At 37.4% G+C, this 27930-nt stretch overlaps 1 protein-coding gene across 1 annotated transcript; it reads left to right on the top strand.

The window, feature by feature from the left end:
* Positions 1-3: 3 nt before the first annotated feature.
* Positions 4-23810, top strand: rhag (Rh associated glycoprotein). The gene is made up of 10 exons (XM_006625911.3): positions 4-224; positions 9141-9324; positions 9728-9878; positions 11040-11187; positions 12660-12826; positions 14754-14891; positions 16907-17025; positions 18718-18791; positions 19333-19406; positions 21546-23810. Exons 1-10 carry the CDS (start codon positions 44-46, stop codon positions 21618-21620), a joined length of 1311 nt encoding a protein of 436 aa, XP_006625974.1. The 5' UTR covers positions 4-43; the 3' UTR covers positions 21621-23810.
* Positions 23811-27930: the final 4120 nt, after the last annotated feature.

Here is a 27930-nt window from a genome sequence, read left to right as displayed (position 1 = left end):
TCCCTTTCTCTTATCACATTCATACATACCAAGGAGCTCCACCATGCCTTCGTTGTACTCTACCAACATGAGGCTAAAGTTTCCAGTCTTGGCCATATCTTTGGAGATTCTTACAATTATTTTATTTGGAGTATTTGTGACCTATGATAAAATTGATGCTCATCATGGCCCACAAAATAGCAGTCATTCAAATGAAGAACCCGACTTCAGTGCTTTGTACCCTGGTGAGTACTTTTGTGACCTGTTGCTTCAGAAGTTTCTAAGGTTCGCTGCATACTGCACAATATGTAATTATACAGTGTTTTCAGTTATCATTATATACTTATTATTTGAAATGTCACATCAATGTATATACTGTACTGTACCTTTATGATTTGCCATTCAGTTCTAAAAAATGTTTATGTGTCCTTTACTATTTAATTTAATTCCTGATTTGAAAAATATTTGCCATTATTTTATCAATTTCATTATTTTTATCTGCCATTATTTGCCAATGTTTTCCATTTATGATGGAAATTACACCAATAAAATGAATATTTTAATTGTATGTTCTATTTACGTTTTACAGTATATGAGATGTTATTTCTTCAATTACTTTTAAAGAAGACAATTGTTTTCAGCTTTGATTTTATAATAATCTATTTTTTGTGATTGTATTACTTTATACTTTATCTGTTTATGGTGAGACTCAAAATGTGCTGCACATTTTTACAAAATGAGACATTGAATGGCTCAGAATTTCCTTTTCTGATGTGTTTTAGGTTTATGTGAACAGTCACTTTAAACAGTAGTGCCAATTTAATAATTTCACAGGAATTTCTCAAAATGTTGCTGCCTGTTTTTACCTCAGTTTAATTATTCAAATCTAATGCATGTAACCAAATGAGCCTTACTTGTGCAATTACCACACAGAGCATTGCTTCATATTTGGCATGGTAAACATGATACATATTGCATAGATAAATCTATTTTATTCAATTATTAAATTTACTGTATTTCTGTTTAATGTACTGCAAAAGTTTAAAGTGTTTTCAGTCACAAACAAATTATTCTGTTTTGTGTTGTGGCAGATATATTGATTTTATTGTAATGATATTAGAATAAAATAAGTTATGTTTTCCCAATAAAATAACTTCAGTTTAATATTTATTTGAGAAACAGTTTTTGCAGTGAGTCAGTAAAAATGCTAGCATGTAAAAATACATATCAGATGGGTGGGGTCCGCATGAACAGCAAAGATTACTAGAAGCGTTTAAGTCTCTATGTGCAGCTGAGCATGTCTGCAAACAGTTTAGGACAGCCCTTTTACTAACATGCAAGAAAAGAGTACAGTACCTCATGTTTCAGTTCACTCGGTGCTGTGTCGCCAGGTATAAAAATATGTGCCATAAGAACATTTGTCCAAATAAATAAAAATAATAGTATACAGTACATTACTTTCAACTTGTTCTTCAATTCAGGGTCATGGTGAATGGGTGACTATCCCAGAAAGAAGAAGGTACAAGGCATAATGCACTCTGGATTGGAAGCCAGTCCATGGCATGGCACACACTGACGAACACACAGACACACTCACACCAGGGACAATTTTACAGAAGCAAATTAACTTACCAGTATGTCATTGGATTGTGGGAGGAAACCAGAGCACCTCAAGGAAACTCACACGAACACAGAGTGAACATATAGGCACACAGTTAGCACCTCAGAATGGAAGGATAAAGTTGTTGTTGTTTTATTGCTTAATATTTGATTCAGGAATATAGGAATCATATTTTTTTGGTGTTGAGGGAATACTTTCAGATTAGACTGAGCACCAAGATCCCACACACAAGTATTTAATTTTTGTAAGGAGATTATGTAGTGTAAGTGACTCCCAAAATTGTATTCTGTATTCTCAGCTTTATTCTCAGCTTTTAAATCGTGATGACCTGCTAACAACAAGGTCATACTAACTGTATAACCAGGCATAGTGACAGATTGCAATTGGCGTAATACATAGTTTTTCAATAGGTAAAGATTTCAATGCATTTCAATTGTACTTAAGTAGTTATATACTCAGAGCATGGCTAAGTCTCTGGTCCTGTGTTACTGAATCTGAGATCTGAAGCTAATTCTCTGTGTATGTTCTAAAACTTGATGAGACATTTCATTTCTGATACAATTATCTAAAATACTCCCTTCCTCAAAGAAGTCATACTAATTTGATTGAAATATTGCTTGTATCATTTATATCAAGAGCAACATGGATCTACAAAAGGTCATCTTTAGTAACACCAGATATTGAACATCTATGTACAGCTCAAAAGTCCAGTGGATTGATATGGCAAAAATAGTACCACTATTAAAAAAGTGATGTCCCTGTAGGACAAATGCTTTGAATGGATTTTGTTTCTTTTGAAGTTAATGGGACCCAGCTATGTAAATAATCTCTAGTGCCCCATTAGGAAATTAGCCAGCAAACAATCCTTTCAGCAATCAAGAAAAACAATGGCTCAGGCACGAAATGCATTTCAATCACATCAACTACAATTTAAAGTCACTTAGAGGTGTATTTGTGATACATATGAGCATGTATTGGAACATACGCTGACAAGTCATCACCTTTAGAAATGTGTAATCTCATTTGTAATTGATAAAAAAATCTAACAGAAAGTCAGATTTTTAAACTCAGCTTCTGCTGTCATATCTTGCTGTACAGTTTCATTTCCCTGCTTATTCCCAACCTCTGTTTTTTTGGATTCATCTTAAAGGACACGTAGCAGCTTGTTGCGTTTCATGGATTGGTTAGTTCATTAAAAGAGTTTATAACAGAAGTTCAGGAGGAAAGTCAGATCCTAATCTTTCCTACTTCTGTTCCCCTACATCCTGTATATATGTATATCTTACCTTCTAGGCTGCCCTTAGCACATTTCTCTTGCATCCCTCCTGCCACTCCAAGCACACCCCTGCAGCAGCTCCCTGGCTCATTCCTCACACACATGAGGAGAAGTTCGATCAGCCTCACCCTTACAGTCAGGCTGCAATTCTGCCAGCTAGGCGAATTATTCCAAATAAGCTCTAATACATCCTTCCCTCTGTCACATTCATAGGATGTAACTGCTGCTGTAAAATCACACTCAGCTTTAAGTTCTGAAACCCTGAGACAGACAGAGTCAATGTGTGAAGCCATTCTGTAGCACTGTAGACCAGGCAGGAATAGGGTGAACCTCATGCACAGAAGCTCTCTCAAGACTCAACAGCAAGGCATTCATATGATTAGGACGTGGAACCAAAGACAACCCAGATTGATTTATCTTTTATTCCTCTTTGAAACTCTTTATTCACTTATCAGAATGGGCAATACACTTGTCTCACAGATATTCACCCCTGATCCCTCATTCCTGAGGAATAACTATCACTCTTTGTTCCAAAACACTTTCCTGCATGATGCCATTTTGACTTGGAAACAAGCCCTCTCTAGTGAGTAAGATGGCTCTTGCACCTGTGATTCTCTTCAATTTAGCATATTTCTTAATTGATCTACGACTTCTCTGTGTTTATAAACAGATAATAAACATATATTATAACAAGTATAAACATACTCAACAGGGATCCTCTATGACCAGGGATGGACCCCTGTTTTATACAGTAAGAATCCAGATATTTAAAAAATGCTTTTGTGTGTGGTAGCACATAAAGTATGGATTCAATTTTTAGTTTGAATTATTTATTTTTTACTTAGCTTTATGCAAAAACTATATGGTAAAGCACATAATGAAGAAGCCTTTTGAACGGTTCAGATGTCAGAGTACATGTGCGCTTTTCATCTTTGGATCTCCTTCATTCAGCCCCTCCAGAGCAACCAACAAACCTGATACTGTATATCTGAGCTTGCATTCTAATGATGGAGTTGATAATGTCTACATCTGTTACATTCCAGAGGCCTGTGAAAAAAAGAAAATCACAGCTCCCATGATTGCACACGCAATTTTCTCCGTGCCTCACTTACTACCACCAGACTGTAAAAAACAGTACAGAATAGCATGCAAATTTTCTTGCATTTGCCATTTGCTTATGTTGTCTTGCCAGATGTGAATGTGCAATTCCCTTGTCCACTTATTTAAGAGACTCTAAAAAACAAAGTCTTAGCCTTCATTTAGGAAGTCGATGCATTGCACCTGCTCTGCTCTCTGCACTCCCTTCTAAAAAGATTGGTTTTCCCTGTGGCTCTGAGATGTACATTACATTTCCCATTTGAGAGCATTTTTATAACCTTATAATAATGCAAGCATTCAATGAGAACAAAAAGAAAAGTATGACCTAAACACAGAACTACCTTCTATTCCTCTTACCTTTTGTTAACCAAATTAACAAAGACCAAATTATAAATGATAGTGCATTGAAAACCAAGTACAGGAGGATTCTATAGCTTAAAGATTGTGGGAGTATGGAACACGCTTACCAGCAATATTGTTGAAGCTGATACCCTGGATTTTTTTTAAAGAAATGTCTGGATTAGACCCTTGGATCAACTAACTACCAAATGGGCTAGACAAATTTGCCTCCTGTCATTGTCTTTTGTTACCATTGTTAAAAACTAATACAGGTTATGTTAATTAAAATATAGTAATTGTCATTGTTTGCCTCAAGAAGCAAGTACATTTTTAATGGTTTTATAAGAAGTTTGTGTTTCTGCACCTCATTTACTGGTTAAGCTGTTGTCTTTCCACTATCCCAGATTTGCCTATACTGTCCAGCTGTTATCATCTTAACAGCTTTCTTTGGCAGTACTTAAGGTATTTCCAGAAACAGGAAAGGTCAGGACAGTAATTAGGCAACAATCCAGTGAACTACACACTTCCTGTCCTGAATGCTGTACTGCAACCCTTAAGGACAGATGCAGCCCACTGAGTGAGTGTGACAATTAATTCAGTCCAGTTTTTTTTAGAAGACTCTCAATTATTATTTTACACAATTTCCCTGAGATTCTCAGGAAATGCTCATTCGTTACTAGAAAAAATATATCTAGAATGATTTCAAACCCGTTCTTGGGCATTAGCATTAAAACTACAGTTTCTTTCAGTATTGTTCAAAGGAAATAATACTCTATAATTCAATACAAAATGCAATAATGCAGTTACAGTATTTGTTTTGGATATCTGTGACTGTGTCAACTGAATTTATGAACAGTGATTACATTTGTAACATAACATTCACAAACATATTTTAAAGGATTATTCACTTTAAATATATGCTGTATACATTCATGAAACAAAATAGCTGCAGCAGCTGTGAGACCTATAACAAGAACACAAAAGTTGTTTCATTAAAACATATGAAAGTCTACAAACAAAAGGAGGCTATATATTTGACCCACAACTTGGAGGGTTTTGTGGAAATGTAGGCATTAGCAATTAATCATCTTCTCTTATATACCAATTTCCATCCATCCATTTTGTAACTGCTTCATCCAAACCAAGGATCATGGAGGAGCCGGAGTCTATCCTGGCAAGCAACGTACTAAAGGTGGGGTACACCCTGGATGGGATGCAAGTCCCTTTCAGGTTAGATACACAGACACATGCTAACACCAGGGCCAATTTTTCCATGAGCTAATGAACCTACCAGTATGTCTTTGTACTGGTAAATCAAGGAAAATGGAAATGACCACATGGGGAGAAGATACAATCTCCACACAGACAGCACCCCAGGTCTAGAACTGAACCAAGGGTCCCAACACTGTGAGACAGCAACACTAACCACTCCGCCACCATGCTGCCGCATACACTGATTTGTTCCATCTAGTACAAACTTTAACACGACTTAACACCACAGACTGCATACACACTATCCTGGGGCAGGTAAAGACAGCACATTGCCATTCATTCCATGTGAGCTCTCCAGGCTTATTTTAAACTTAATTTCCAACATATCGAATAGCAGTTGTAACACTTTACCATTATGTTTAAAGTTCAGTTTTAACTTATCTACCGCTCTTTGTATTATTTTTTTAATTAATGAAAGGGGAGAAAATATCACAAGAAATAATAGATCTGTAAACCATAATATCATGTCTCTTACTGTAAGACCTGAGTACCTGTCAGTTTTTCTTCTCTTATTCCCAGCCATGTCTGCAATATAAATTAAAACTTCTAGGAGCTTAAAGTGAACATTGAAGACTTTATACCTATTAACTTTACCCTCAACTCGGAACCCATCCCCATCCCCAACACTAATCCTGTAATCAATCAGATCATACAGTAAATTAAATTAAAAATACAGAGCATGGAGCAGCAGTTCTGTGGTAACAATAGAACCATGTGGATTACTTATTTGTAAAGCATTGAAAAGAAAGGTGCATAAATATTTTGACTATCTCCAGCTCTGTGAAGTACTGTATAAGAACAAATTAATTTATCTAAGAGCACCTACAATATCAGAAGTATCTGATAATTAAATGTTTAGTTTGTAATAAAGGAAGTGTGGCTCATTACACATGATTTCAAGTTTTGCGTTGACTGCTGTGCTTCTCCATGTACAATTACAGTATAAAGGTCATCTTCATTTTCTTAAGATGGAAACCTGAACTATAGTTACTTTATACCAAAAATGCTAAAGCATACCACTGCATTTAGAAATATGTTGTTTCACATTTCCTTTGAAAATCTGAAATTCAATCAGGTGACTCTCTTGAATGGTTCTATTGTAATAAGTGATTGTATGTGTAGCTTAATGATACTGTGCAGCAGGATGGCTTGGCAGTTAGCACTTCTACCTCACAGCTGTTACAATTGGGTTTGAATCTGGAATAGGGTACCTTCTGTGTGGTCCTTGTATGTTCACATTGGTTTCACAGGGAGGTTTCTCTGTCTTTGCCAGCTTCCTCCTACCTTACGATAAATGTTGGCTAGGTGGTTTGATTTCTTTATATTGCCCATGCATGTTTGTCCTTCAATGGACTAGCATCTATCCAGGGTATAGTCCTGCCGTGTGTCCTATACATCCAGGATAGTCTCCAAGATGGCAGGAATAAGTATGTTTCAGTTAATGGCTGAATAAAGATACTATATATTATGATGGAATTATGGTTCTATTATTCAGTCTGCCTTAATATTAATACATTTGAATTAAAGAAGTACTGTATAATGATCAGGTTGCAGTTTTGATTTTTAGACTTGTGAAGTGAAATAAATAAAATCTGAAACACATTCCTCCGAACATTAAGATCTCCTGTATAAAACAGTCAAGCATAAAAAGTTCCTCTTTAAAAATCATGATGGAGAGAGTAGTTTGTTTTGAGAGTTATTTATAAAGGTAATTCAAATCATGTGTGGAAGAAAAGAGTCAGAGGACACAAACAAGTTACAGTAGGTAGTGATACTGAAAGGTTTATTTCATTTACATTCTAAGCACATCTTAATCAAATTAATCTTAATTAGATTATGAATAGTTTCAATAAAAGGTACTTCTTAAAAGTCAAACTAACTTAGACTGGCCCAGTCTTCAGAATTTAGAGAGATAGCTAGTCTTATAGGTCTTGGGACTTAATAAAAAGTGCCATTCAATTCTGATTGTTTGGTGTAAAATGTATTGCAAAACTCATTGGTTTTCAACAATCCCCATAGACAGTTCTACACAAATTTTTGAAAGAGTCTTTTATGTTACTGTACTTCTCGCTTTTGCATTAAATAAAAAAATATTGTATTTTTTTATTTCTATCTTACAGTTGTGAAGAAAACAATTTACATAAGGTGGAGATAAGGAGATTAGGAAATGAATCCCCCAATAGTTAAGCATCAATGATTCAAGTCTGTACTACTAAATTATTTAACTTTAATTAATCAAGATTCCCCAACTGCAGCTCTCCCCAACTGCATAGGTCTCAATGAGGCAGTATATAGCAACCACCCCTGGTATTTTCAGCTGGCCTGTGAGGCTGCACTGTTACACTCCTCCTTCAATCAGTTCTAACTCTGCTGTGAGCACTGTGAGACGTGTGAAACACGGTGTGACACGACTGGGACACTACTCATTTTGTTTAAGGGTGGCAAGAGTCCTCATCCCCCTGTGCAGGTACCACAGCTGTAGCTACAAAACAGAACTAATACACAGCTGGCGATTGCAAATAATCAGAAAGAAAAATAATCAGAGACGCTAGATGAAATACACAATATATGCAAATATATATCTCTACTGCATCGTTAGAGAAACCCACAATAAGAGGACGTCCATACTACACGTGCAATGAATATCGGCTTAACCCACCAGACAATGGGTGCAAATCAGGATACACCCTTGACAGGATGCCAGTCACCAAGGGCATATAATGGACATAAATAATTTAAGGAAATATGGCGCCCACTTTTAATCGACATGAATCTGTAATTATAAGGTTGTTTACATATTCATTTCCTCTGTGGATAACAGTAATTTACTTAGTAATTGATTTGTATTTTGATTACATGTGTGTATTTGAAAATATTATAAACTGATTTTCCCTGTTTACATAATTTTCTTTGTTTTTTTAAATCACCACTCTTCTTGCAGGGCGGATGGGCCTTGTAGGTGGAATTCATTTGTTTTGTGGTTGTTCTCGTCACTTAAAAAATGGATTGAATCTCATTCTTTTTTTGATATGGACACACGTAACAGAATTTTACACAAAGGGCTGGGGAGTATGGAACACGCTGCCAGTCCAGTTGTTGGATTTGTTAGTCCTTTCAGATAACTGCTGAATGAGGTCTTTGGTAATTGGTACAGTAGCTAACTGATCCAGGTTTGATAGGCCAAATTATGTTCTCTTGTTTCTAATATCTGATGTAATCACTGGGCAGGTCAATGGGTTTTTCATCAGTATGACTTGATTAAAATGTTTGTTACACTCATGTGGCTGTTTTCAGTTGCACTTAAATGTTTTATGACTAGCCTGGCCATTTATTTAGTGTTACTTAGCATGAAGGCATCAGATCTGTTCCTCCCCCTTTGTGCAGCGCCTAAGGATCTGAAGCCTTCACTAGGTACCAGATACAAACCGACAGCCAGAAGTCTCTGCTTCCTGGTTTTTAACTGTTTCTAATGGAAGACTGAAGGTCCTCCACCTCCACCAGCTTTCTTTTTCCTATCCTCTTGTGACATACAAGTCAAGTCTCATTTCCCCGCAGTGTTCCAAGACGTGCACGTGATGATCTTCATTGGTTTCGGATTCCTGATGACATTCTTGAAGAGATACAGCTTCAGCAGTGTCGGCCTCAACATGCTCCTGGCTGCCTTTGGTCTTCAATGGGGCATGCTGATGCAAGGACTTTGGCATATGCACCATGGCAAAATCCAAGTCAACATTTATAGGTAATTACTGTGGCACACACTTCTTGCTCGCCCGCAGATGGTAATCATACATCCAAGCAAAGCTGTTTTCTACACCACTGTGTACCATTGCCCATAGGCAATCCTCCAAAAAATCAACCACAAAATTGTAAAACAGTATGGTTTAACCCAGCTATATGTCACTGATTAACCCAGTTATACATTGATTGCTGCTTACAGTTTAGACAATAGTTTTATGCTTGCCCTCTATTAATAACAGACCATTACCAAATACACACCATTTTCTTCATCAAACTTGACAACTTGTGACAGCTTTGAAAAGTATTTATTTGGGAATTTATGTTTCTAGTGGCAAAAGACTAGAGTTATCTGATATTAAAAATGAGATAGTAGTAGTGAACTCAACTCTTCTTTTTGCTCACAGTATGATCAATGCGGATTTCAGCACAGCAACTGTTCTCATTTCATTTGGAGCTGTCTTGGGAAAAACAAGTCCCGTCCAGCTCCTGATAATGACAATTTTGGAAATCACCATATTTGCAATGAATGAACATCTTGTTGTTGAAATACTACAGGTTAGTATTTTTAATTAGTGTTTGAAAATACGTTCTTTTCTTTTTATCCTTTCTACAGGATGTTACTTGCTGAATTGCAAACACAAATCAAGGTCCATTCTTGAAGAAAATGCTATATTTAGTAATTTCTCTTTATACCTGGAGTACTGCACTGTATCTGAAGCATCTGTATAGTCTATGAAATGTTAATTAAAAAATTAGATAATAATAAAAAAAGAAGATAATTTATTATTTTCTGAAAATTAGCAGTGCATTTGTTTTCTTGGAATGTTTTTTTCTTTGGCTCTAGTTACACAGTAAAATGTACGGCTTTGTGAAAACATTTCTGTCACAAATGGTGACCCATAAATGCAGGGAGTGCTTTTAAAAGTTAACTTTGTAGTCCATTATGCCACCTACAGTAGTAATTTTAAAGATGCTAGGACCCTTTTTCCTCTGCAACAAGTTCTTTATATCTCCCAGAGTCACCAGTGCATCCGCAGACCAGACAAGACAATTATCCTACATACAGTATTTACACATTATATTAACATAACATAATAAATGACTACACATTTATCAGTCTACACATCTTGCACGACCCATGTTTTCTATAACTGCCTACATGACACACAGAACACATCTTATCCACAAGGGGTACACACTCACAAACCAGCACAAGAACCCCATGGACCCCAGTTATCAAAATCAGTGTCTCAAAGGAAAAGTCCAGCACCATTATTCTTAGAAACCAGTTCTGGTGGGTGACCCGGTGTGCCTTCTTCCACAGTACCAAAGGAAGGGTTGGAACTCTGTGTAGGTGGATCTTAAGGTATCCACTTAATATCAGCCATCCTGAACAATGTGGTCCCTTATTGTGGTCCAGCTTCCAAGAGCCAATTCTAAAGTTTGGTCTAATAGTGACAGAGAAAAGGCACGATTTGAATAGCAAAATGTATTGGCTACAGAAATGGAAAACAGCAATCCGCCTGTTGGAACTCCTTGATATTTATACACAGATAGGTGAAAGTGGATGAAATTAGGGTCCAACATCCAGAATATTTGTTTTAAAATCCATTTGACAAACCACTCTTTGATAAGGATTCAAGCTTTTCTAGTTTTTTTTGTAAATGCTGTTAAGAACAGATTGAAGTAATTATTGTTGTTGTCATCCCCAACCAGGCAAGTGATGTTGGTGCTTCAATGGTAATCCATGCTTTTGGAGCTTACTTTGGGTTGGCTGTAGCCCGCATGCTCTACAGACCTGGTCTCAGCAATGGCCATGAAAATGATGGTTCTGTGTACCACTCTGACCTCTTCGCCATGATTGGTAAGATGAAAATTAAAATGAGTTAGTGAATAGAACATGGTTACAATAAAAAAAATATTATGTTTACAATCTTTCAATTAAATGTGCAAACACTAAATTCAGCATTGTATAGTTTTGTAATAAATTGTAATTTAAATCTAACTTTAGCACGCATACAACTGTTTGTACAGTAGCCTATCAAATTTCTTTTCTCTGCACAATTCATTCAGCTAAACAAGGACATTTGTTGAAATGTAGTGCTATGTAATTTTTATGTTGTGTTGGAGAGACACAGAAGAACAACTACTTGCAAATGCAATGTATAATTGCATTAAAAATAAGCACTGCTTCATGCTGTCTTTTTTATTCAGTGAATTTTGAAAAGAACAGCCTTTTAAAAATGAATACAATTAGACCTCATCTTGCTCATACAGATCAGCTTCTTTGAGTTGATCAATTGCTTTGTCCAGGAATCAACACCAAAAGGGTTCTGATCCTGATCTTCACATTCACAATGCAATAAAAGTGCAAAAGCAGTATCTAAATCACATGAAATTACCCTGAAGACTGAAGTTCACCTCACAGTTACAGATTTTTTTTATTTAGCTATTCACTTAGGGGAAAATGTAAAGTAAAAAAACAATTCTGGTATTATAAAGCAATGTTAAACCGAAGGAAATAAACAGAAAATAATTTCTAAATTAGAAACCTTTAAGAAAACATATATTCCTTTGTTTTCCAGTCTACTGAAAGGCACTTTTGGCATTTAATGCCATCTGTTGGACAGAAAGTGTAACTGTTCTACTCTATAGGTGAAGTTCGTTGTTTCCTACAGTATAATCACTTCAATTATGATTATTATAATTATTATTATAGTATTATATACACCTATTAGTTGTAGATACAGCAGTAAGAGCAGAAACTTGAATAACAAGAGTAAATATAATCTTAATTTAATACTTTTAAAATGCATAGCATTGATGTGAAAAGTAATGGTATTTTCTACCCAGTAGTTCTTGTCTTTACTAAACTCCAACATTTTTTTTTCTTAGCTAAATTTATTGTAAAGAGAAATGAAATTTGACTGGCTATTAAAGCATCTAAACAATATTACAAAACTACAATGCATGCTGCATTTCATGTTTGCACGTTTACAGTAACAGAATTATTACAAATGTAATTATCTTTCTTAATCTTCAACATATATTATACACAAAATATTTCCTGGACAAAACAGAGCACACAACTGTAAACTAGGCGGAAATACATTTAGATCTGAGCACAGAAGGCACTTCTTTACTCAAAGGGGTGTGGGAGAATTGAACAAGCTAGCCAACCTTGGTATTGAAACTGATAGACCGGCTTCCTTCCAGAAACAACTGGATGAGATCAGATTCATTAGCTACTAACTTCCAAACAGATTAAATGGCTTGGATGGCTTCTTCTCCTTTGTAATTGTTCTTATTTAACCACATGTAATAATACCATTTCAGGGACAATTTTCCTGTGGATGTTCTGGCCAAGTTTTAATTCTGCCATCGCCGAGTCCCCTCAAGAGCAATACACAGCTGTCGTCAACACGTACCTGTCCCTGGCAGCTTGTGTGCTCTCCGCATATGCCATCTCAAGCCTGGTGGAAAAAAAAGGAAAACTGGACATGGTGAGGACATCAGCAATACATGTCTGTTAGTTGTAGCTAAATGTAGTGTGCTCACCAGGAATGACAACAACCCAGAATTAAGTGTATTGAAAAGTGTTTACTGAGTGTTGAGTAACAGAGAGACCAGAAAGAGTTGGCTCAACCCGCCTGGTTGAGGGTCAGTGCCCTGACCACAGGACAATCCTCCTGTAGGATGAGGAGTGACCAAGGAGAGCCAGCAAAGGTGGAGATGGGCTGCAGGAAGAAAGACGAATGCCAAGAAGACAGAGGGCCTGTCCTCTTTGGGGGTTTGGGGGAGTGACGTCGGGGAGGAAGCGTTACAAGCTAGAGTAGCAGAGGCGAAGGAGAACTTGGATGCTCTCACCCCTCCCAAACTTTCATTAAAAACTCAATTTTGTCAATACAGGTGTGCTTTATTATCACTATTACAACCTCACACACAATTGTGGTTACATTATTGATAAATTGGTTTCTTTTAATTCATTTTAATTCATTTAATTCCTGTCCTATTACTCTGCCCTTTTGGAGCTTAACATAATAAATGACTCTTAGAGCTCTGGTGTGGTGGAGGCAGTTTTTAAATTACTGCAGATTGCTTGAATTGGGGTTTACAGGAATGTATGTAAAGGAATTGTTCAGTGCGAGGGTTCACTTGTTTGTGGTTTTCATCTAATTGAAACTTTTATTGTTGAAGAAACATGATCGATTATGTAATGGCAGAGTTGTGAAGCTGATTCTTTGCACATAGACAGTGTGAGATAGAACATAACATTTCCATAAAGATGCTTTTAAAACTACTGAAGACATCCCATTGTGTAAAAATACAAATATGTTTGGGTTATCTGAATAATTTATCATTTCAGCCCATATCTAACATGCTTTTACTTGTGAATATATTAGAACATGCTGTTGCTGGGCAACAAAATGGTTATCTCATAGTGAATAAACTTTTCAAACCCTTTCAGTTTGGCTTTAGTCAGGACTTAAACAGCTCTTGTTAAGGTTCTTAATGATCTCCTCATGACTGCTAATTTGGGTGCTCTACCATCTTAACTCACCTACAGTAGATCTCAGTGCTGCATTCAATACTTTAAAACATGACATTCAACTTAATGAGTTGAGTTTGTACAATATGCCATCTCTAGGTACTCCACTTACTGTAGATGAATTACATATTACAGTATTACAATACAATTACAATTACAGTACCTCGCTCAGCACTGCTATTTTAATTTTCTTGGTGGCCTTTTGGTGTTCCACAATAGTAGACTCTGCTTTTTGGCATGTTCCCCCTTTGTCAAAAAGTAAAATGACATTGTCTAAACTATTGTTTCTATGTAGACATTTACAGAAGATATACAGCATGCCCACACTAAACCTGACAATAAGGCATTTATTTCAACACTCTTATTGAGGTCATGTTATTTCCTTCCTCCTATCAGCTACATAAAAAGAATGCTGCAACAATAACAGCTGATAGCACAGTGCATGAGTTTTGATCCAAAATGAAGTATTTAGGGGTGACATATCTACAGTCTTTGGGTAACAGGACCTTTTGTTGTGGTGCTTCATAGCTCTGGAAAATAATCCCAAAAGAAGTCAATGACTCATCCACATGGATATTTTTAAGTCTATCCTAAAAAGTTACTTTTTTCTGGAAGGCTTTTTTTGTGGTTGTTTTACTGTGTCTTCTGTGTTTACTTTTTTTGGTGTTGTACTGAGTGTGAGATGACTTCTTTATGACTGCATCATAAAATACTGTATAACATTATTATCATTCTTATTATGACTATATCTGCCCCATTGTAGGAAAGGTTTGGCATTGCTGAACTGGCATGTCGCAACTGTTTTTTTTCTTGAATTCAACAAAGTAAACACCTGAAAACTAACCAGTGCTTCTCGTCCTGTCCTGTCCGTTTTTTTACAGGTGCACATCCAGAATGCTACACTAGCAGGTGGGGTTGCAGTCGGCACTTGTGCAGATATGGCCATTGGGCCTTACGGTGCCATGCTGATAGGGCTTACGGCTGGAATCATCTCCACTGTGGGATTCAAGTTTCTGACAGTACGTATTTATATTGTTAAACCTAAGCATGACCTGGTTTAAGGAAATCATGCTTATTGGTGTTTCTTTTCTTTTCTTAAATGTTTTTTGAGGCCTAAGGCACTGCGGCACTGCGGCACTGCCATTATGTTACTGCTTGCTGCAAGTGCCAGCTGGCTTAATCCATTATAGCCTGCTCCGCCAGTAAGCAGGGCTGCATTGTTATTTCCCTCAACACAACAACATTTCTTCACTTATATACTGGGCATTACAGCCATTCTGGTCATTTATGGATAGTGACATGAACCAGGCTCAGACTGGCCATTTCTGAATATGTAGAGCTTGACTTGTGCTCAAAGCAAGCATGGTAAAGCGACTCACTGGCCTGTCTGCAACCTTTCATAGGAGCTAGGAAGCATGTGAGGCAATGGCCCAGGGCAGCAGTGCTCAGTCCTGGTCCTGGAGTCCCCCTGTGTCTGCTGGTTTTTGGTGCTGGTAATTGCCAGTGCTAATTTATTTCAATCTTCTTTTTGAAGGTCGTAAAAAATCTGAAAGAAATTTGACATTGGTATGAATGTTGCGTTAATTTGCGAGTTTCGGGACTGCCCTTATTGAGGTGTGTTGGTTGAAATATAACCAGTTGGACTTAATCAAAAGGAAAAACACTGACTCACTGTGGGAGTGTGTGATACAGTGTCATTCCCGCCTGTGTGTGTTTATGACCTTTTCATCACAGACTGTATGAAGATCTGTTTATTCAGAAATAAGGGAGCAAATTCATAATAAGCACACTGAGGAGAGACAGCAGTTCTGTGTTCTGTGTGCTGAAGATGTTGGAAATAATGCACTTTAACTAGAGTGTTTGAGAAACCAAAAACCAAATACAGAAAAAAAGTCTATACCAACAAGTAGGTCAATTACAGGTACCAATTACCACTAGTAATTAAAAGCTCAGATGGAACAAAAAACCAGCACACATAGGATATTGCAAGACCATTGAACGTTTTTACTGTTTCAGAATTTAAAGTAAAGCAATGTGATGAATTGAAGCTTGGTGGCAGGTCTCCACTGAATAAAAGCAAAACTGATCTTGTAATTCTTAAATGAAAGAAGAAACGAAGTTATGATTTAAGACAGGCTATTTGTTTCTTAATTTAATCAATATTTTCCCCATCCTATTCAGTCAACATGAACCACACAGCTGAACACAGCACGCAGACACACCCCATGGTTATTTGCAAAGCCGCCATGACATAATATACAGTTTTGCAGAGCAGATTTTCTGCTTTCGTATCTACAGTATGTTGTGGGTTTTCCCTATTCCCAACAACACCCAAAGACATACTGGTCAGGTTTGATTGGCTTCTCAAACTAGAGCCTTCCTGTATCCCTGGAATGGACTGGCATCCCCTCCAAGAGGGGTGACAAGCTCTCTCAGCCCCACCGTGCACCCTGTGTTTCTGGAATTGGCCCCGGCTTGTTGTAACCCACAGCTGGAAAAGTGTCTTTCACTGATGGATGGATTCAAAGTTCATTAGATTGGATGCAAGGAGTCACAGTGCAGTCCAGTGAAGGTCTGAGATGAGTTTAACTGTAATGAAAACGACCACTTCCAGAAAACACTGAAGGAGATACACACGAGGTGTATTTCCCACCGTGTCCCGAATTGCAATGGTTTTTATAGTTTGAGACCAGCCATGTTGTTTCCATGAATGGGGGATTTAAGAGTCTGCATTCTACTCCAGTGGCTATTCTTGATGATGTTGTCTGCCATTCGGCTTTTTCTGTGGTGTCACATACAGTACAACAGCAAGTGTTTGTTCAGAATTCTCCCAAGCCAGTTCAGGAAACCAGGTCAATGACCCCAGCCCAGAGCCAGATATCTATAAGATGAACCAAAATTTTCATCACTTACAGTATATAAGTTATCTGTGGGTCTTAGCTTTTGAAATTTCTTATTGTATGTCTCATCATAAATAAAAATTCAGTATATGATTAAATGGTTTTCTGAAAAAGGTATCATTCTTATTTTTTAGCCTGTCTTTTCATCAAAACTGGGTATCCAAGACACCTGTGGTGTTCATAACCTCCATGGTATGCCTGGAATCCTAGGAGGAATTGCTGGTATCATAGCTGTGGCACTGGGAGCAAAAAGGTGAGATTCTTTATTTTAATGTATAGTTCATTCTCAAGTGTACAGATGCTGAGGTTCAATTCACAGGTCATGAAGACTAGGAGTAAAACTTCTCTTTTTAATGGAGTTTGTATCAGAAATTTGGGAGGGAAGATGACAAAGGTATCCAACTCGGCTGTCAGTGGTTAGCAATCCCTCCTGATGCCATTCCCTCTCCTAAAACACCCTTCTCTACCTCACATACATCTTTTAGTATCCCACCCTCACCCCATCTCCAGCTCTGCAGTTGCCCCTTGGACACTCCTCACTCCACATGGCTCTCCCAGCCTCCTCGTCCTCTGGCCTGGAGGTTAGACCACAGCCAACCAGGTTAAACCAAATTTATTGTGACTAAACCACACAATAAAGCTTTCTGTATGCATAATCCTTGGGTGTTGTTATTCTTAGTATTCACAGTAATATTACGGTACACATGGCATGTTGAATTAAATGGGTTAGATAGCTTGTGAACTGTTGAGATGGAGTATTTTCAGAGAATACACATCTAAAGTGGTATGACATCACAAACTAATGTCTAGTTCTGCCACAGTTGTTGAAGTCTTAGAAAAAACCAATGCCAGAAAATGTACAAGTGGGACCTTCAGTTTAAGAACATAAGATAGTTACAAGGAGGCCATTGAGCCTGTCATACTCATTTAACTTGTTAGTAGAATATTTATTTTTCATCCAGCCTTTTCTTGAATGGTGTGTCACCTGGTTCCATACAGCCATCACTTTTTGTGTAAAGAGGCAACTCAGTTTCTTTTTTTTATTTGCTTCTGAGCACAAAATTATCTAAATATTGCTCATTTCTATGTATAATATAAGAATGATATGTACTGTATTATAAGAATTGCAACACTTCTTACTATTTATTTATTTAAAAAAGAAGAAATTGGGACTAAGCATAGCTTGCCATGACTGTCCATGAAATGTAAATTGTAATACAGAACCTTTTTCAAGGCTGTTCATCCAAAGAGTGCATCTTCTAACACACTTTCCAAACTTCCCAGGGTTAGTGGGGCAAGCTGCAGTGCTGTTCTGATGAATCTGTGTGAAAGAGTAATACACGCTTGTCAGCTCTGGTCAACAGTGCACTGCCTTGCTCCCTGATACATTCAACCTGAGCCTAGATAGTCTATCCTGTAGTCCTCCTTCAGTCGGATCCTATTCTCCGATGAAACAAGAATCAAATTTCTTCCTGCTTTCCTGGCATAATGTTGACTTTCAGGTTAATTCTGTCCGTAAGCAAACGCACACCCCAGCAAACCTTGAGAATCAAATTCCTAAAGCTCATGTTAGAGCTGCAAGTGAAGAGGGTGTCGATGCAGTGCCAGCACCACCACAAAAAGTATTGAAATGGTGGCTTCTTTGCCCTTCCTCTTCTAGGTAGGTGGAGCTGAAACAGTAAGCCCTAAATTAGAGTTAGAAATGATCGAAAGTTAGAAATGAAATGAGAATAAACCTGTTGCTAAATGATTAGGGTGTAGTTATTTTATAGAGCTACAGGAAGACAATTATTTTCATTCATCGTAACATTCTACAGGTATCTTAGATACTTTTTGGACATTCAAGACTTTCTCCAGCACACACAGGATATTGCAAGACCATTGAACGTTTTTACTGTTTTTGGATATTGCATTCTAATTTTTTTTCCAATTTCTTGTCTCTCAGTGGAAATGTTGTCATGCAAGTGGCAGCCTTGGCATCATCTGTGGGCATCGCCATTGTGGGAGGAGCTGTGACAGGTTTGTCTGACATCTATTCCATACTGCATCACCAGCACCAGTGAAACCATATAGAACTGCACACAGGGGCTGCCACAGGCCTAGATCCTTTATCCATTTGGTTGCATTACTGTGTAGCATTGTTCTGAGATTAACTGTACAGGACACTGGGTTAATGTGCTGGGTTTAAAGTATGAAGTGGGCACAATCTCTCACTCCTCAACATGAGCGGTTGACAAAATTAAATTTACAACCCCAACTTATGAAAGAAGGCTTATGGAGGAGGGCGTGGGGTGGGTCTGAACACTTGAGCTGTATTACCCCAAATACTGTAAGTGTTCAGTAACAGCCCCATAATAAAACCAGAAAAAAATATTTGTAAGACAAATACAGTAGAAATTTGAAATGTTAATCGAAAACAAACATGCATAATAATTATATGCCATGGTTGCACAAGATAATTCTATATCCAAAAATGGGTTCCAACAGCACTGAATTGAGAGAATGGCTATAACAATTATATATTAGCACCATATTAAATCATTTCCTTACATGTTGACAGGTCTTATTATGAAGCTGCCCTTTTTAGGACAACCGCCAGATCAAAACTGCTTTGATGATGCTGTTTATTGGGAGGTATGTAATATAAAAAATTGCCAACCTGATAACCATTTTAATTGGAAGCATAGAGCAAAAGCACAATAAATTCAGTACAGTTATTTGTGTCTGTTGAAGCCCTGAGTAGAACAGAATTTCCATCCAAACAGCAATAGCACATAAGACAGGTACTGGATACAGGCTTTTTGTTTTCCAGAGGATTTTTGCCTCTGTCAGATCAGCACTGTGCTTATGATTGATGGGCCAAGGTTTAATCCAGGCTTTAGGCTGTGTAAAGTGATATTTTAAAGTATGTCAAAATCAATTAGACATAATGTTGCTAAGAAAGTAGCAGCATCTGAGTCAGTATCTTAACGGCAAATCAAGTTAAAGACTATGTTTTATTTCACAGTAACGTGTGTAATCTGGTGTGTTATATTCCCAGAAACAAGGGTTCATGACTTATTTCCCTCATTGATTTAAAGTGAATTAAATGTGAATCTTAACATCTTTGTTTTTCTAATAATTTGAAAATTGTTTTTACTTCTTCAGGTTTGCAGAGTGACTTGTCATAAAAAGAATTAGATTAAACAAATAATGCACTTTTATTATATAGCTAATTTACCACTAATGTGGTTGTTGATATAATTACCAAATCAGAACTCAAAATATGAATTATTTCTTGTAATTCCAAGGCACGGTGACTGACCTTTTAATTATTTTAATATATGACAAATGAGACAAAAACTTATATATACAGTAAATAAACTAGTAATAATATTTAATAAAGAAATCTGGATAAAAAATGATAGGTAATTAGAAATACAAATTAAACATTTATCATTTCTTAAACCAGAAGATTTGTTTTTAAAATTGTAGACATCACAAACATCTCTAAAATGGAATCCATTATTTGGTAATATACAGTCGTATTTTAAAAACTACTTCAATACATGGCATATATTAAAGATGCACTATAATATTCTTGAGTATGGATGTACTGTATATGCACATCAAGACCAAATGCCAGTAATCTAGTGAATCTGGCTGTGTCCAGGTCAATCTAGTTTTGACAAGACATTTCCACTTTTACTAAGGTTAAAGCCAGAATGAAGATTACAGTAAAACTGCATGAGGGTGAGAGCTGATTAACTTGAGGATTTATCCAGAAGTTCTAGGTGAAAATAAATGTACTGTACCATAACAATAGGTTTATCACTTCACATCTTCAGGGGGTGGACAAAATAATGGGAGCACTGAGTAATAGATGAATATTATTAACTAAAAGGCCTTGGGCTGCCCTTTATCTTCATGACAGCTGGACAGCTGCACACCTTCTTGGAATACTATTATACAAGTTTTGAACTCTTTCAATACAGTGGGATATTGGACCATTCTTCACGAAGGAGAGCCTCCAGTTCTTTGAGAGATGAATGAGGTGGAAGTCTTCTCCACATTCTGCATTTGAGAACTTTCCATAAAGGCTCAGTGATGTTTAGATCTAACTCACCTTCAAATTGGATACGAACTATTTCACCTCTTTCAAAATCTGTTAGGTCCCTCATGTTGCTGTAGAAACCCACATCGATTGTAAGACATCTTTCATGGTGGAAACATGAATATGAATTTGAAACACATGTGTTCAATCCTTCTCACTTGTAATTTAGTTACTTCAAAATACGAGTCCTTTAACTAGTTTCATTAAGTTTTTCTATTATTTTATCCACCCCCTGCATGTATGTGTGTGTAAAGGTGTATACGTACAGCAAATAAATAGTAACTGCCCCCCTAATCTATCACCCGAACTGTCGCCTCTTCGATGTCTGTGCATGCCTCATGTTTTCCTGTAACTATGATCTGCCCCTGTTGGGATTCATTCATGGTAGCTCGCAGTTTCTGAGCGCACACACACAGCGTCAGGGCCAGAGACATGGGCCAATTCTGCCATGCCAAAGGACTGAATCCGCCACCATTGTAGAATTCTACACCGTGTAGGTTTCAAGGTTGGTGGTTTCACTTCTGTGACATGTTCACTGCACTGAGCCCTGTACTCTGCAGGTCAACACCGCCAGCCTCTTTGGGCCCACACTGGCACTGAGACTGCTCAGTCTCTCCTGTCATTAAAGCCTGCAATATCCAACAGCAGTGGGGGTGATTGTGAAGGTCTCTCTTGCACAGGTACCTGAAGAAGAGGAAGAGCATGAGGAGAACATGACTCACGGCGACCACTCCAAGAACAAGGCAGAGCCCTGAAGACCAGCTACATCGAGACTACCTTCAGCAACCTTCGAATAATACACAGATTAGGAGATACTTGTGCCATCTCACTTAGGTGTCCGATTTGAAAATTTCATTCATGAATTATGGTTCAGCATTGCTTTTTATATTATTTTGGCTTTTAGCTACAGGAGTGTTTTCCTTGGGTCTACACACATACATATATCTAAAATGAAAGGTATGTTTTATGCTAAATATAAGAAATAAAAAGTTAATTTTAGGACATCATTCAAAAAAAAATCCTAAAACCTCTACTAAAATGTAATGATATATTATACATATATACTGATGGAAAAAAGAAATGCAACACCTCCTCTTCCACACTCTGGCCCTCCCATCTGCTTGGAACAAGCTGAAGAGTGACTCATCTTTAAAGAGGACCTGGTGCCACTGCTGACGAGTCCATCCCAGCCTCTGTCTGGACCAAGCCAGTCAGGTGTGACGTCTAGGAGGTGTGAGCAGAGGGCCTCTGACAGGTCGCCTTGCTCTAAGGCCAGAGACATGGAGCCTCACTGTCGTGTCACTGATGCGGGCCTTGTGTCTGCCGGAGGTTTCAGCAGCAGTACAGGTGGCAGATCTGAAATGATCTCTCAGATGGACCAGTCTGATGTGTCGCTCCTGCTCTGGTGTGGTCACTCAAGGGTGACCGGATCTTGGCCGTTCATCTGTGCTGCCGGTCTGCTAAAACCTTCTCTGCAGTCAGGACACTTACAGTACTCCAGAGTGTCTGGCAACTCTGGCACATGACATGCCTGACTGCAGAATGCCAATGGCCCTCTCCCTTGCTTCTGGTGACATTCGAGGCATTATGGAATGTGTGGCCTTTTTTTTGCAGTGACCTAAACTTTGAATTAAGGCCTTTTTAAAGGTGACCTGATCAGGCATTGTTCCGCCTGGACCTTGCTGGGTAAAAGTGCACCTAACGAGCTTTTGTGTGATTGGGAAGTTGCAATGCCTCACTGCACAAGCTGTATTGCTGGTCAGAGGGCTTTAAACAAATTGAAAACTTTTTGTGAAAGTACATAAGCTATAACTATGGTATTCTCATTCCAGAAAATGTTGTGTTTCTTTTTTTCATCAGTATATATAGCCTTTACCCTGGCCTGGAAATAGGACTTAAAATGAATTTAATATTACACACACTCTCACCTCACAGACAGGTATATGTGACAGCTCTATCTGAGCCAAATATGAACTCAGGCTTCTTAAGTGTAAAATTATTCAGCATTTTACATTCAGTACATGGCTTTTCAAAGATATTATAAAATGAGCACAACAGCTGAAAAGTGTGTTTTTTAGTTAATTTTGTTTATGATGTATTTACATCTTGAAATAAATGTATCAAATGCCTTTTTGAACAATATGTTTTCCATACATATTCAATAAATACAGAGACAAGACATAAATAAATGTTCAAGTTAAGAATGAAACCACAAAATGAATGAAGGCTTTTGTGCTAGGAAGTATTCCACTTAGAATATCTGTAGATAATCTTTTCAGTCCAGCATATCTAATACTTTTGTAGTATTACAGTAAAATTTGCATTAAAATGAATTTTATAAAGGAAGTTAACATTTTACAGGATATATTCTCAGTGGGTTCATATCTTGTGACTGCACAGGCCATGGAAGAGTTTGCCATCTATTCACTCTTATGTCTAGTCTCTCTGTACTTCTCTTTTGCTTTCTCTCTAGATAAATGGATATTTAATCTTTCTATATCTTTGTGTTTTGCTCTTGCAATTCCCTGTCAGTTTATAGAGCGACTTGCTACAGAGAACTATTTCCTCTTTCTTTTAATATAGCAACATTGACAAGGTAAACAAGAATTAGCCATATTTTCTTTTTACAAAGAGTTTTGCCATTTTTAGTACAAATGTATTTCCTGTTAGAAGAAGTGAAGTAGAATTTTTATAATTGGAGAAACTATTAAAATAACAAGTAGAGTGAAAGAAGAGTAATACTAGAATAAATACATATATTTCAAAATAAACTAAGCTATATAAGATTTTGCTAAGGTAATAATACAGTAGTTTTCCAAAGATACTTGTCATGATGTTTTATGCAGTATCTAGTGAACCATGGTGCAGAATGTGTTATAGTGTAATTTCATAATCATATATATATCAATTTAGCAGAAAATCTGTAAAATAAACTGAATAAGGTGTATTTTCATGAAAATATTTATAGGCCAAAATGTGATCTTTTTTACTTACGTTGCCAGCTATAACAATGCTTTTTAATCATATTTTAATAAATATATACAGGTGTTTTGTATGGTGCGATTGAAATTATTGATGTTGATGATAAACAAAATTACTTATCTATAAATGCACAAAAAGAGAAATTATGCCATATGCTTTTAACTTTCTTTAAGACACTAACATTCATCCAGAACTGCCAGTTCTGATCCTGAAATGCACAGAAATACTGTAAAGTGTCTTCGGATTTCCTAGCATCTCATCTAGGACAGTGTGAGTAGCTTGGTCAGTAAAAGGCTTTCTCCTCAAGTGCAGGTTGGACAGTCACTCCAATATATTTCATATATTTCAGTCATATTTCTAGCTTGGGCCTGGGGCATTTCATTGTCTGACTGCCTCTGGGCTTCTCCAGACTAGTGAGCCTTTAGCTTGTGGATATCTATGAGCCTGCAGCTCATTCAGCAGGAGCTACATCAGCCCTGCTGTTTTATGCCTGAGATCCTTCATTGGCATGGGGGATTTGAAAAGATAACAGGGTAGTTATGGATGGATGCATGTGTTTTCTCTTCATGCCTTCTTTGTTATGGCTTCCAAGTTCTTCAGTTGTTTTTGTCATTCAAGGTCTCCCTTAGATGTAGTTTAGATGCAGTTTATAACTTCTTTGACAAAAAAATTAACAACATTAGACTTCAAACACAATCAAACAGGCCGCAAAGGAGTCTAGTACAAAAACAATGTGTGCACCTTTTCAATGCTTTTCAATTAGTTAATGAACATGAGCTAAAGAAATGAATTATTAAGAAAAAATCAACCACCTGTCCGCTAGATCGAAAACCCACTCAACTACTGTAGTTAAATAATCCCTTGAAGTACTGGCAGGACCTATTATTAGCATGATGAAAACATGCTTTGCATCATGCGTTGTTCCTGACCAATTTAAGCTAGCCGTTGTTAGACCGCTGCTAAAGAAACCAAATTTGGATTCACCAGTTATTAACAACTACAGATCCATCTCAAATGTTCCATTTTTATCTAACATTCTTGAGAGAATAGTTGTGGCCCAACTTCAGTCTTATCTGGATTCAAATAATATACTTGACAAATTCCAATCTGGTTTCTGCCCAGGCCACAGCACTTTAACTATAATAACAGGAGTGGTAAATTATATTGAATGCAACAGTGCGTTTCTAGATCTTAGTGCTGCCTTTGACACAGTTGACCACTGTATTTTGTTACACAGGCTTGAGTCTGAGGTTGGCCTATGTGGAACTGTCCTTAAGTGGTTTACCTCCTATTTAACTAACCATTTTCACTATGTTCAAATATCTAATATTTGTACTGCTTTGTCACTGTCACCGGTCAAATTTGGGGTACAACCAGGATCAGTGCTCAGACCAGTATTGTTCTCTCTCTACATGCTGCTAGGTAGGATAATATGAAAACATAATATTCACTTTCATTCATATGCTGATGACACTCAAATATATATTTTGTTTACACCAAACAACAACTCTTCTATTATCACTTTAGTTAATTGCATTAATTAAATAAAGTCTTGGATGTGTGAAAACTGATAAAAATGAGGTTCTGTTGTTTGGAGGCAACAGTGCAGATTGGACTGCTATACCCCCAGCACTCAACTCTGAGGGTTTAAAATTTTGCCTCAAAGATTCGGCATGTAACTTAGGAGTCATCTGAGACACAATGTTCTCATTTAACTCTCATGTTCATGCAGTATCAAAAGGGTGCTTCCTACAGTTAAACATTGCAAAACTAAGGTATTTTCTCTCCACTCAAGACACAGAGAAACTAATACATGCTTTTTATACAGCAGATTAGATTACTGTAATGCCCTACTATCAGGGAATACCTATCACACTTTCAACACCTTACAGTGAATTCAAAACGCAGCAGCTACAATTGTTACCAGTAGTAAAAACTACAGCCACATAACACCCATACTTAGCTCTCACCATTGGCTTCCTGTTAGGTACAGGGCAGACTTCGAAATTCTTTTACTGTATAAGGCTTTCAGAGGTCAGGCACCTGTCTATTTAATGGAGCTGATTAATGTATACAATCCAAGTCACCCACTTAGATCAAAGAACACAGGTATTCTTCTTAGTCCACATATTAATAAAAAAACAGCTGACGGTAAAGCCTTTAGCTACAGGGCCTCTAGTTTATGGAACAGTCTGCCAGCCTACGTACAGGATGCAGAGTCAATCTCAGGATTTAAATCCAGACTGAAAACCTATTACTTCAGCCTAGCCTACTCACGCCTTACATCATAGCTCGTTGCAACTTTGGTTGCTGGTGCTGCTGTACATGCCATTGTGTGTCTCAGTGTTGGCCTTCCAGGTCTGTTGTGACCAAACTATCCTATTCTCCTCCCTACATGTCCGGGTGGTGCCCAAGCTGGACGCCATCTTAGTTGGATGCTTTGTCACTGCCATGGATCCAAGATGGACATCGCGAATATAGCTATCGTTTAGGAGGATGTGGTGGTCTTCAGAGATCTGGATGGAGTATTGGCACACAGAAGAACATGATGAAAGACTTAAGACTCCACATTTAGTACTTTTTTTAGAATTGTTTAATGTTAGCAAGGAGTTTTTTTTCTCCTTACAGGGGAGTTTTTGGTTCCTCTCCTCTGTTGTCTTCTGGCTTTTTCTCTTTCTGTATTTGTAATGCCATGGAATATTGTCACACAGCTTTGTTAAGTGCCTTGGGGCAACCTTGTTGTGAAAGGCACTATATAAAAATAAATTGAATTGAATTGAAAACCCACATACTGCTGGTGGGCCGTCCTTGGTTTCTCTCACTGATACCAGTGCTGACCCCATCGGCCATGATAGCTTCCACTACACTATGATCTTCTGATCTAAGCAAGACATGCTCTATATTTGCGTTTCTCAGCTTTGTTGATGCCAGGGACTGGCTGATTGACTTTCTAAACTGCAGTGGACTGCATGGTCACAGTAAAAAGCCAAGGCCACTTTCATCTCCTTTTTATTGTCAAATTTTATTCTATAACCTTTCAGCACATGACCTACGTGCAAATGTGAGATGTGATATTGCAGAGAATACACACTATGGCTCCATAAAAATCTGAATAAACTTTCCCGGTTTAGTGTGGATACTAGCAAGAAGGCCAATGGCCTGTGTGGATCTCATTCAGAATTGAGATACTTATCACAAGTACTGTTCATCACAGTTTTGCATAATTCTAGACAACCCAGCATACTGTTACACATTACATGTGGAACAAAATAAATCCCATAAGGTCAATATGCCACACGTGCATCCTTCACAGATAGGGTGCTGCTGAATCTGCTGATGCTGATTCTGATTCTGATCAGGTCAGAAGCCAACTTGCACCTGACCCATGTCCTGTGACCAGTCACTATAAGGCCATAGAAAGAATGCAGCCACCACCTTTACCCAGTATCTTACAGTCCACCATCCTGTTTCAAGCTAAAATCAACACAAATTATCTGGAGAGACAGGAGACTAGCTTTGGTATATATTGATATGGTATATGATTTACATATAGACAAACAGTTGGCATTTGTATTCAGCTGAGAAATAAATGTAATCTCTCTCACTCACAATGTTTTCTACAAATTACACACTATTTAAAAGGAAAATGTCTAGAATTCAAATCTGTTCAGTGAATGTCAGATGTATACTAATTTGATTCCATTTAAAGTCATGTAGACTTTATTGCTCAAAGAATAAGTTGAATGGAATATATCTGTCAGTTTCCCTATTATGTAATAGATGTAAAATGGCAGAGGGCTCCTTAACAGATTTCTATTGTCTCTGTCTTGAGTTCCATTTTTTTAGTCAAATATATTTCATTGGTTTTCTCAGGTTCAAAGGAAAGTCATTACTCCTGAACCAATATTTGCTCTTTTTGAAATCTTTTTAGAAGCTATTACAAGATTCACATTTGAAGAACAGTTGGCCCTGATGATTGGAATCGTAATAGTTAAGAGAATGATGAATTCTCAAAGACTTGAAATCCTCCATCTCTCCTTGCTTACAGAAATGTGAGTGTGAAATGATAACAATTACTCATAT

This window comes from Lepisosteus oculatus, chromosome 2, assembly GCF_040954835.1.
Source record: "Lepisosteus oculatus isolate fLepOcu1 chromosome 2, fLepOcu1.hap2, whole genome shotgun sequence".
Classification (NCBI taxonomy): domain Eukaryota; kingdom Metazoa; phylum Chordata; class Actinopteri; order Semionotiformes; family Lepisosteidae; genus Lepisosteus; species Lepisosteus oculatus.
This window is presented reverse-complemented; position numbering and strand designations above follow the sequence as displayed.